The sequence below is a fragment of the Syzygium oleosum genome, unplaced genomic scaffold, assembly GCF_021117445.2.
Source record: "Syzygium oleosum isolate NSW1041296 unplaced genomic scaffold, Sole_v2.1 Sole_v2.10, whole genome shotgun sequence".
In the NCBI taxonomy this organism is placed as follows: domain Eukaryota; kingdom Viridiplantae; phylum Streptophyta; class Magnoliopsida; order Myrtales; family Myrtaceae; genus Syzygium; species Syzygium oleosum.
In genome coordinates this window covers 9,896,584-9,908,992 of record NW_026607494.1, presented here as the reverse complement: position 1 = coordinate 9,908,992, position 12,409 = coordinate 9,896,584, and the positions used below count along the sequence as shown (strand labels likewise).

Here is a 12,409-nt window from a genome sequence, read left to right as displayed (position 1 = left end):
AACTTTTTCTCAGGTTGCCTCATCTATTTAGACGAAAGGCTGTTGTTTAGAATGTAGCAGTTTAATGAGATGATCATGGTTTTCGACCAAAAAAATAAAATAAAATGAGATGATCATGGTCCTCTTCCGCTTGCCCCAATTGATGACCGAGTGTGTCCAGAAAACTTTCCTTTCCCATCCCAAATGTTGGACCACATCTCAGAGAGCACAAGCCATGGTTGCATTGAGTTGATCACAACATTCACTCATCATAAGTTCATAACATTTTCACTTTCGATCGCCGGTTCACATCGAAAGCCCTTTCTTCCGACAACAACACAAGCCTTGAAACCGGCCTTCGGAGCCCTCAGGAAAAATCCTGACGTAGGGAGCACAATGTCTCCACATGCCAACATGGAAAACGGAGGGGCGGGAATGCAATCACTTCTTAATGAATCCTAGCTGCAATTGCATGCATTCAACTATCCTTGCATCATCAGTTAGATGTATTCTTTTCACCGGAAGGTACGGAAGAACAAAATCCTTAAAAGAGAAAAAGACAGGATAGAAGGCTTAACCAGGGTGGCCTATATCAAATAAGGGTGGAGATGTGATCAACAAATTTACTTACATGATCTGCCTCACTTTTCTTAGTACCAAGACCAACGTAGGAAAAAAAAGGCAAAATCAAAGTGTTTGAGGAGACTAATTACGTGGGCTTTGTCACAATTGTCTCATTACGAAAACTAACACCACCTGGACCATGCAAATGCTTCATCCCTCTCCTCCCTATTTATACAGGGTCTCACCCTCTTACTGTTTACATATTGACTTAAAGTCGAGAGAGAGAGAGAGAGAGAGAGAGAGAGAGAGAGAGAGAGAGAGAGAGAGAGAGAGAGAGAGAGAGAGAGAGAGAGATGAGGAGCATGAAAGGGGAGGTGGTGCTCAACATCCCAGCTGAGAAAGCATGGAAGATGTACAGAGACAATGGAATCACCAGCCAAATCAACCTTGAAATGCTTGCTTCTGCTGAGTACATTGAAGGAGATGGCAGTCCTGGAAGTCTCAGGCTTTTCAAGCTAGGCCCTGATTCCCCTCCCTCCCTCTCTCTTGGCGACTCCTCCTCCGGAGAAGGCGAGGGACGCTGCCCTCGGATCCCTCAATTCGTTTGAGAAGTTCCAGTTGAGCTACTAGTTCTCAATTTGCACCACCATGTAAAAAATAATATAAACGATGCTGTTATATAAACAAAATCCTTAAGACCGGCATGTTTAACTCATAAAATACAGTCAGTGCCTAAATGGGTTAAATTTGTCTTGATAGCCTATCAGACATGAGATCGGTTCTGCTCTTTTAACCCACGGTTCATTAGTCGTTCCTGACCAGGCAAACATGCTTTCTGAAGAAAGTAATGCCCTGAACTCTATTCCTCTCAAAACCCAGAAATCACATTATCTTAGCTTCTTTAATTCATAGCACTCAAAATGAAATCCATTCGGTCTGAAACACGTGTATACATAAAGAATATGGTACAAGAAGATCCCCGGTCCCACTTGCTTTCACACCATCAGCGGCAGAAAACCATAATAGCCGAGGACGAGAAAAAGAACTTCTATAAAAGAATCGGGCCCTCATTATCTTTGCGAACACAACTCTTTCAATTTACCCTTAAGCTCAGCTGATCCCCGAATTCTGGCCATTCTGCATGAATGTTGTGTAATCAGCTTGTAGGTCTCTGGCCTCTCCCAGGGAACGATACCGAAATCATCGTTATATTTCTCCATTCCTCCCACCAAGAACTGCCACACAAAAGAACCCGCTCCAGCTCCCTGTTTCTTCGCCGATTTATATATCACATCAAAAATGGTTTTGAAGAATCTATCTCGTTTTGAAGGATCGAAGTCCTTGTTTAGAGTCGAATAACCAAACTCAGTGAACATGATTGGCTTCTTAAGTATCCTATCACCGTCATCAATGTGAGAGCGTGTCCACAAAGCGACATATTTCAACTCCTCCTCAAAATCTTGATTCTTAAACCTGCCATCAAAATGTTGGTCAGAATGAGTTCAATATACAGATCAAAAGGATATGCCTTGATGTGGTGAATGATGTCACATCTAATAGTCGACATCAGACTTTACTGGTATCATTAGAAAAGCCAAAAATGCCCATCCTTTTTACTGAATTTAGCATCAACAAACCATGGAGAATCTAAAGTAGTACCATTCAAGCTAAACTTGTTATTTTAGAGACTTGTTTTAACCAGCAGAGGAGATCTTTTTCCAATTTCTTTTTAGTGAAACTGCCGTACCATATTTGATAAATAAAGTTTATTGACAATGAATGCTTACCAATGGTCCGGATAGATATGAGCAGAGGCAAAATCGATGGTCGGTATCTCAGAATTCCTAACAAAATCAGATCCAAGTAGTGCAAAGTAGTACTCTCCAGGGTTCACAGTTAACTTTTTGGGATTATTCGGACCATAAAATCCTTCAAGGCCCACAGTCAGCAGATGGTTCTTGTCAATTGATTTTACATATGCTGACATTTCCACAATCCAATCCTGCAGTTCCATGATATATAATGCAGCAAGCAACATTTTAGACAAATAAATAAGAAAAGCTAAAAAGGAGAGATATATTATAAGTACAGCATTAGAATAAACAAGAGGCATCTGTTATACATATTACTAGAACTGATGTTGAATAGAGTATCATGTTTCTTGCTTTCATTCAATTTCTTGCCAAGGCTCATCCGATATGATTCGGAAAAGTCAATTTTGCTATTCATGGAGACAGATTTCTTGTAATGTTTGCCTTATTAATTTCCAAATGTCTCGATATAGCGTTCTTATTATTTGATTTGCCTACACAAGTAACTTAATGATAACTGTTAACAGCATCACGAGTAAATAGCAAGGAAAGTTTTTTTGACAGGATCGCTAGTAAAGCCTTCTTACATAGCAAAACGAAGCATACAGAATTACTATCAAGAACTAAGTAGATTCTCTGAAAGGATGTTTAAGATAGCCAAAATACCCTTCATATTTTATTTGGTCAAAAACAACAAAATCATCTTAACTATTCTAAGCTTGATCGCTTTCTTTGGCCAAAAGCTTGATCAACCGAAGTTGAGAATGTTTACAAGATTAGAAACTACCATAAGACTAAGTCGACAAGGGAGGAATTATGTTATCTGATATGTTATCCACTAATGTGGTTCTTAGGCATAAAGAGGCAGTACTAAGACCTCAAGGTTCATATTCTTACCTGAAGAGTATCGCCTGAGGCATCTGTCATGCAACGTGGCTCATTTATTAACTCCCATCCAAAAATGGCGGGATCGTTCCTATATTCAACTCCAGTAATGGTGTTCTTCCTTGTTAGGATAACCTGGAAAAAAGAAAATGTATAAGTCTAATGCTCTGTTTGGAAAATGAGGAGAAGAAAATTAGAGGGTGAGGATAAAAAAGTGGCAAATTTTAAAATTTTCCCTTCATCTCCTTCTCACAACAATTTCAAAACTTCCCTTATTCTCCACACCCACTTTCATGCCCCCTCTTTTCCTTCTTTTCCCAAACAGAGCCTAAAACCTGGAACGAGCACCTAATAAAGCAGTACAGTGGACAGCTGAACCATGCAATTAGACATCTGACAATAAACCCCTCCCAACAAAAAAAAAAGGAAAAAGAAAATGAAGAGCTTATTTCTATATTTAGTTTATCCTGAACTCATGAAAAAAACTTGAGACTGAACCGCCCAATCCAACCTACCCATAGCCATCACAAAATAAACATGAAAATCCTCTCTCTAAAGGACAGAAAACAAAAAGCAATCTTCGGTTCCTATCATAGAAGGAAATTCGGTGATATGTTGTCCTTCTATCTCCAATCCTCTCTGACATCCACAGCATGTGAATGAAAGTTTTCTTACTGTACTTAATATATTGGGTGCAAAGTTCACACTCTTCCATAACAAGCACAATACACATTACAACATCTGGTTGCTCTGTATGAATGAAGATCCAGCTATGAGCTATAAATACATCATCTTCTCTTTGTATAGCTGGATCTTCATGCATACAGAATACCTAACTGATCCTTTAAAGGAATTACACATTCATTGTCATTTGGCTTTTAGTGACGAACAACTTCAGTAGCTCCTGGAGAACTTTAAAAGGCACTATGCAAGAGTTCAATCTCCTTTTAATGAAACTACCGTGTTCCAAGTCGACTCACAGTTTGTCAGTATGAATGTTCACATTGCTACTAGATCGACATGAAATGAGCATACCCTTCAGGAGCATCAGAATAACAATAGGAAGTAGTAATCAAAAGTGCACTGATTAACTAACAATTAGTCCTCAGATATGATAAATCGCTGGAAAATCTGTTGTCTCTGTATAAGTGCATTAATAAGCGATTTGAAGTGCTAGATTACACATCTAACCAGGTCAAGCAGGCAAATCTCCAACTTACAGCTCCAAGTCTCGAATCCAAAATGTGGTTCAAGGTAAACATCGTAAAAATTTCTAGCTTGAGCCTTAAGCACAGGAAGTTGTTGATAGTTTGCTAGGCCAGCATATACCAAGTTCCTTCTGAGAATTTCTTAATTTCAGGACAAGCCTAGAGCTTCTCAAGGCAAAAAGAAGTTGCACAGAAAGAGTAAGTACCTTAACATAATCTTTGAAGTACTGCCGAATAGAAGGATCGTAGAAGAACGAATCATTTGATGAGCTCAAACCAACGCCTTCTTCCCACGCCCACTTGACGTACTGAGTCTTGCCACCGTAGGCTTCCAAATTATTAACTAAGCTAAGAAGCAACCTGATTCCATGCCGTCTTGCTTCTGCAACGACATGATCCAAAGCCTGCCACAGTGTTCAATTATTGAAATGAGATCTAACAAACTATTATATGGAAAATTAAAGACAAAAAATTTCCCTTTTTCACGTATTCATTTAAATAAGACCTCAACATGGGCATTGCAACTTCTTTCCAATTAAAAGAGATGCCAAAAGAAGTAGGACTTCCAATTAAGTCAGAGATCAATGTTAGTCATAACTCATTCATATGGGCATCAAGTGATTGAAGGGAGGATGCCAAAATAACAGAGAACCTGAGTTCCACAAAAATGAGGCCACATTCTGAAAACATATGAAAATCTTAGAAGCAATTATTTTATGGCATCATGATGATGATAGTCCATGATATGGTTTTGCAGTAAGATGCATTCATTTTACATCCCATCATAGCCTAGATTTCTCATTGAACGCAGCACCTCACCAGCAATCACAATCTAACCATGGGCATCTCTTTCCAGGAGGATGGGAAGACAAAATGAATAAAGTTGATACTTCCATTAAATCATGCTACTCTTCAAAGAAGTTTTCATGAGAAGTTAGATATGACCAAATATTATCGTAAGAACTAGTTGAACTCCGCAACCAAAGTAGACACACCATGTGCTGAAGATTTATTACTTGCATTCAACAAAATTCTCTGTTCATCCTCAAGCGCAATAAATTGTACACCAACGACCAAAACCTTAATAAGTTTTCTGTTTCAAGTGTGCCATAGAACAAAGCCCCTTTATACTTGAAGTGACCCACGAACAAACACAACGAGTTACTGCATTTTCGTCAATCCACTGGCAATCTGCCTATGTATCAAGTTCCACTTTCTCACATCTGTCACTTCATCGGTGATTAATTCTGGTTCGATTAACTGAAAGTTCAAAAAAGAAAAATTCGAAACCCAACACAACATGAAATGAAAATCCAGACTTTAGATTAAATTACCCAGGTAAGATAGGAGAGAATCTCAAAGCACTGCACAAAATTAGAGAGACAGAGAGAGATTTGAACCTGCCCCTTCAAACAAGCTAATTTAAGTCAACAATCAGACATGAACAAATGCAGTGCTCACTCAAACATTCACAGAATGCAACAAGCTAGACCCACTACAAGAAAAGCTAGAAACTCAGAAACCGTACCCTAAAGACTCGCTCATCAAACCGTCCAGGAGAAATCTGGAGTGCATTGTAGTCCCCATCGTTGAAGGCCCAAGCTCGGCAAACGGTCATGCCCATCTTCGACCCCGCCTGAAACATGGCTCGGATCCTGGGTCTGCTGTACTCATCCACCGCATGATCCATCAACCAGTACGAGTTCCAACCATTCACATAAAACACCTTACCATCATCCACCATGAACTGAGTCCCATTTCGTCTCACGAAGTCCATCTTCTGCTCTGTATAGTAGTCGCTGAAGCTCAGATCACTGACCGAAATGTAGATGAAAGCTATGCAGGACGCGATGCCGAGAATCGGGTACATCAATCGCTGTCCCACCGACATTCTTGATGACTTGTGGTACATTGCTTCACTGGTGGAAAAATGGGTCTGATAAAAGACTGCAACTTGGTGCCGAAACAACCCAGATGATCTTTTCAGCTCCACATCAAGAAACTGACCAGACAATCAAGTGCCATGAAGGATCCGCAGCAACCCACAAGTCGAAAAGTTCAGAGCTTCGTGGGGATTTCCGGTTCTTGAAGATGGCCGAAAGACAGAGGAAGCGGACAATGTGGGGTCTTTTAGGTGGAGTGTGTGCAGACAGAGCAGAAGTGCAGAACAAAGCACATGCGTACAATATACAAGTGGCCTTCTTTTGAGCACAGAAGAGTCCCCCAGTCAAGGAGAGAAGAATCACGAAAGGACCATAGGCATAGAGAAGAAGTAGGGAGTGTGGGTGGGATGTCTGAATCGATCAATTATGCCTTCTTGTTAGATTTCAGATCCCAGCCAATTGCTTTCTTCTAGCTTTCTCTGGGTGGGATGTCTGAATCGATTAATTATGCCTTCTGGTTAGATTTCAGATCCCAGCCAATTGCTTTCTTCTAGCTTTCTCTCTCTCTTGTCTGAATCATTTGGAGTTCTTCTTTTTTCTTTTTTCAAGAATCATTTGGAGTTGGATGTTTCTTTTCATTACTCCTTTTTTTTTTTTCATATGTTTCTGCTCTATTTAGTATAAAGTTGGAGTTTTTATATTGAAATTAACAAGGCCTGTGTGCTCACCAGTCAATGCCCAGAGCAATCTTATGGACCATCTATTTCTTCCTTCAATCTATACAAAAACAACAGATGAAGAAGTCAAAGAAAACTTGGCAAGAAGAGTCTGTCAATCATTAATGGTGCCAACATAACGGCCCAAAAAAGTATAATACCTACTTAATACGAAGCAGATTTCTCTAATTATTATTCCTTTTACTACTTACAATGGGCGAGTGAAGAGATTCTGCTAAAAACAGCAACCAATCGCAAATGGCAGAATGATTACAAGTAAAAAAAGCATGGTAATAAGGTGCGTCTGTTTTGCAGAAAATGAATGATTTGGAAAATATTTGCCTAAAAATGATAGCTCATATTTATTAAAAAATGAATGAACGAAAAAACTTTTTGTATTTCACGATAATATTTTTATTATCGATAAGCAATGCATTTTCCATTGATTAATTATTTTAAGTGATACAAGCGAATTTTTTTTAGAAAATGTTTTCTAAATTATTCACTTTCTACGAATCAAATGGAGCCTTAAGAAAATATTTTCTTAAAAATGATCGCTTATATCACTTTAAATAATTAGTTCATGATAACTATTTTTATCATCAACAGTAATTATGTCAAAATATTTTCGTGAATGATAACAATATTTTCCGTGATACAAATAGAGTCTCATGGGTTTTTGGTTTCTTTTTCTTTTGGCAAATGCTTTTCTTGATCTTCTTTCTTTTATAGGAAAAAGGCAAGCCGAGGTTGTGCATCCCAACCAAGGCCAAATCTAGCCTAGAGTTGGGTGACCCCAAAAATCATCGATAGCTGGGGTCACACGCTCCTAGGCGTCGCCTGCAGCCCTAAACTAGATCTCTGGCCAAATCGGGATCCTTCGCTAGATTTGGCTCTTAGTTGGGTCGCACAACGAGCGGCAAGGGCTCGCTAGCCTTGGCCGGCGTACAAAAAAGAAAATTATGCTATATTTAATAGGCTTATATATATATAGCTTAAACATCTTGATAGTAAACTATGTCTTTACTTAGTAACTCTACTACTATTAGGGAAAGTAATTTTATATTTTTCCCTAAATTTGAAGGGGCATATAGTAGTCAACTCCAATTATCATATAGAAGAATTTAAATCTCCTGAAAATTGATTGTTTTTTGGGTAGGTAGAACTGGTTTGGTAAACATCTGTCCCTCCTCTTGATTACAGATTCAGTATGCAACTGCAGAGTGAGTGATTTCATCACAAGAACGATGGGTCACTCAGTTAAGGACTCGGAAGTCGACCCTTTAGATTCTATTATTCCATAAATCTATATTTTAGCTATGATTTGAAATTTTTTCTGCAAAGGATAAGGTTTATTTGGTGACCAAAACCAAGAAGATTGCACATGCTACATCGATTAAAATAATGGGAAAGTTGGCGTGTTCTAGTGTAAAGATCATGGTACTTTCTTGTAGCTTGCCCTAACCATTTTGGTCATTTGATTACCTGCACAGCCTAATAAACAATTGTTCAACTTGAATTCTCTGACATAGAACTATTTATAAAATATGAACTAGTTAGAACCTGTTTTTTCTCGGTGAAATATATGTTTTTATGACAAAAATGTATGATTTTTTTTTTCATTTCTCTGGGAAAATCGCGATAAATTAATCTTTCTTAGAGTTGAGTTTCTTCTATAGGTAGTAAATTGATAATTCAAAAAAGATATTATACCATTAAAAATCTCAAATCGGTATGTCCGCTCTAAATTAATTTTCGCCTTGCTAAAAATTTCAGATTATTATATCTGTGGTAATTTTTTTTAATATTTTCGCAAACCTTAATTCCTACCAAAATCTAAATGCCTATTCAAAGAGAACTACAAGAAAAGGACAAATGGGCGGTGTCGGCCACTCCAGCTAACGCTGTTGCGGGGAACATGGGCCGGAAATTATTTAACGGCGTAGGTGTCGGCTGTGATTAGGGACGAAAATTTACATGAATTTCAACGTCCACGCATTTCTAGCAAAGCTGCTCAAAAAGTGGGGACTGACAACGACGAAAGCGGTTTTGTCATGAAGACCCATTTAATAAAATAATTCGAAATAAACCATCTATTTAGTTTCCAAAAATCCGCAATTATGACTAAACTATCTGCAATATTGTCACACTAGTTCATCTTCATTTCATCCTTAATAACATCATCATTGGATCATTGAAAAGCTACCCAAATCATTTGGAACACTAGAACAACTCGTGGAGCCTCCAAGAGGTTGGCTGCGTTGGTAAGGGTGTAGGACTTGGGGTCCCAGGTCCCAAGCTCGAGTCCCCTCTGCTGCGTAACCTTATCATACTCTTGACTTACATGGAGGCTAGTTTGTGGGGTCAGATTAGCTCTCCTCCGGTTGGTGCCTGGTCGGTTGGACCCTTGTAGTGCGGCCGGTGCGGGAGTCCGGATTATCAAAAAAAAAAAAAAAAAAAAAGAACAACTCGTGGCACTTTCAATGGAGTATATGGACACAAGTGTCAAGGGTTGGTAGTTCCTTGAGCGCGTAATAGCCTGTGAGGCGCCTGGTGAATCGTTTACACCAGGCCAGCCCTCGTCCTATAATAGTTTCAAAGAACAATACGGTGAATAGCTTACTCATATCGGATCGTACTACTTCTAGCATAGTTCGAGCGTCTAGACCATCGAGTGATACACGCATAACACTTTAGACAATACAACTGGTTTCGACTTGCCATGGCCTCATTAAGAAAACGGCATTAGCTCTCGACCAGTTTGTGCACGAGAGTACGAGAGAATCACGGTCCATGACATGCTCCACCACTTAATTTTGCAATGTCCTCTTTGCGAGCTGTTTAGTCGCTTCCCTGCGTCGCTTCTTACCATCAACATTGCTTTTTCGGGGCTTACATGAGTGGTGGACGCTTGCCCAACAAAACAACTTCACTTCACTGGTGGCTTTTTTTTATCAGAGCCGTTCGGCACCTTCGGTTATTTGTGCTTTCCCTGACAAGTACTGCATCTTTTTGGCAGCACCATTCTTCGGCTACTTTGGTTTCTCATGATCTCAGTAGACCAATTGAAGTTTCTCCCATTGTTGATAACGTGGTAGTAGACTAATCTTGAGATTCACCAAATTGATTTAGGAATTTTTTTCCTATTTAGTGAGGAATCGGTTCTTTGTTGTGCCCTCCATTGTCATCCTAGAAGCAAGTCGAAGAGCCGCACTTTATCTGAGCACGTTTTCGTCCCAGTGATCAGTCTCCGCCCTCGTAGGACCGGGTAAACCATAGGTTTTTCTTCAACTCAACTCATCTACTAGAGGGATCCTGCTTTGATACCATCTATCGCGAGCCGGCGGTTCCTTGACCGCGGAATAGCCTATGCGGTGCCTAGTGGATTGTTCATACCAGGTTAGCCCTCGTTCTATAGTTGTTCAAAAGAATAATACGGTGAATAGCCTCCTCATATCGGGTTGTACCACATCTAGCATAACTTTGACGGCTAGTCCATTGAGCGATACACGCAGAACACTTTAAGCACCACAACTGGTTTCAGCTTGCCATTGCCTTATCAAGAGAGCGACATCATCTCCTGACCGGTTTGTGCACAGCAGACCAACCCCACTTTTAGAGCTCCTAAGCTTATATTCATTCAATCCCAGAACTCTTAACACCAACCGTCTTGACATCACTTCCACGAACCAGTTGTATTCATCCCTTTTGCATCTTCACTCTTCCCCTGATAACCTCAAGCTCCATTAATAAGGGTACGAGAGTACGAGAGAATCACGGTCCATGACACAAGAGAGGAACGGAGAATTGGTAATGAAGACCCATTTTGTCACAAGCAGTGAATGACACACAAGTTATATTTTTGGTGACTTGGACTCTTAACATTTTGTTTTTGAGAAATTACCGTAAAAAAACTCTAAATTATGCACTTGCGATACCAATATCCAAAATTTTTCAGTGTTATTGGAACCCCGAACTTGTACCGGTATGACAAACAACCCTTTGTCTACCACAAAAAAATCATAAACTTTGCTCATTGTAATGCCAAATACCTCACTTTTTTCACATGTCACCGTTACCCTAAACTTGTACCAATGCGATAATAATACAAGTTTGGTGGTTTGGCGGTTTGGCGATGTAAAATAAAATTTGAGCTATTGGCGTCACAACGGGCATGGTTTACTATTTTTGGTGATAATAACTGTTTTTCTTAATTTTCTTTTATTTTTTTCGTTTTATGGGAAGATCACAAGTGTGATGATAAATCGTTTTCTTTGGATGTTAATGGTTGTTTTTTGGGAGGACATTTTGCATGTATCGACCCATGTTGTTACAATCAACATCAAAACATTGAGGGTTCGATCCATGTGGTCTGGACCGGATCGTTATACTCCTCGACGGCCAAGACACAAATTCTAATTCGTTACAACAGAACCAACTGTTCAATTTATAATGGGTTAATACCACGAAAAACCCCAAACTGATACACCTGTGACAAATTTACCCCAAACTATTTTTTTGACCACAAAAAACCCTAAACCGGTACACCTGTGACAATTTTACCCCGAACTATTTTTTTGACCATAAAAAACCTCACACTGGTATACCTGTGACAATTTTACCCCCGAACTAATTTTTTGGCTACTAAAAACCCCAAACTGGTACACCTGTGACAAATTTACCCTCCATTAGTTTCCGTTAAATTTTACTGTCAAATTGCTAAGTTTAATGACACGTGGTAATTGACATGTGTACTGATTTTGGATTTTACCCCTCTGTTTGTCACAAGTTTACCAATTTGTGATTTTTTTTGATATTAATATAATTTAATGGACACTAACAGAGGGTAAATTTGTCATAAATGTATCAGTTTGGGGTTTTTAGTGGTCAAAAAATTAGTTCAGGGGTAAAATTGTCAGAGGTGTATCAGTGTGTGGTTTTTGGTGGTCAAAGAAATAGTTCGGGGTAAAATTGTCACAAGTGTACCAGTTTGGGATTTTTGGTGGTCAAAAAAATAGTTCGGGGTAAATTTATCACAGATATACCAGTTTGGGGGTTTTTGTGGTCAAAAAAATAGTTCAGGGTAAAATTATCACGGGTGTACCAGTTTAGGGTTTTTCGTGGTATTAACCCATTTATAATTCTTGAACTTTCGCAGTGCATCTCGCAGTGTCAATACGACCCCTCTCATGCTCTTTTGTTATGTGCTTATATGTCTTCTTCAATCACCAAATGACCTCACTTATGTTCTGTTCTGTTCTGCCAAGGAAGGCAATCCTTTGTAATTATGGCAAGAAATGGAAATGACCTCGTATAGCTTCGGCCCATGAAATGAAAAGCCCTCCTCATTCTTTGGTTTACTT

At 39.2% G+C, this 12,409-nt stretch overlaps 1 protein-coding gene across 1 annotated transcript; it reads right to left on the bottom strand.

Moving 5' to 3' along the window:
• Nucleotides 1-1,405: 1,405 nt before the first annotated feature.
• Nucleotides 1,406-6,865, bottom strand: LOC115685569 (mannan endo-1,4-beta-mannosidase 2-like). The gene is made up of 5 exons (XM_030610642.2): nt 5,976-6,865; nt 4,654-4,851; nt 3,252-3,374; nt 2,331-2,545; nt 1,406-2,016 (listed from the first exon to the last, which is right to left on the bottom strand). Exons 1-5 carry the CDS (start codon nt 6,357-6,359, stop codon nt 1,614-1,616), a joined length of 1,323 nt encoding a protein of 440 aa, XP_030466502.1. The 5' UTR covers nt 6,360-6,865; the 3' UTR covers nt 1,406-1,613.
• Between the last annotated feature and the right edge of the window lie 5,544 nt (nt 6,866-12,409).

Coding starts and splice junctions, on each gene's coding strand:
- LOC115685569 (XM_030610642.2), bottom strand. CDS start 6,359: ATGTACCACAAGTCATCAAGAATGTCGGTGGGACAGCGATTGATGTAC. Junction 2,546..3,251: donor CCTCAGGCGATACTCTTCAG/GTAAGAATATGA, acceptor ATGGAACTGCAG/GATTGGATTGTGGAAATGTC. Junction 2,017..2,330: donor CATATCTATCCGGACCATTG/GTAAGCATTCAT, acceptor TTTTGATGGCAG/GTTTAAGAATCAAGATTTTG.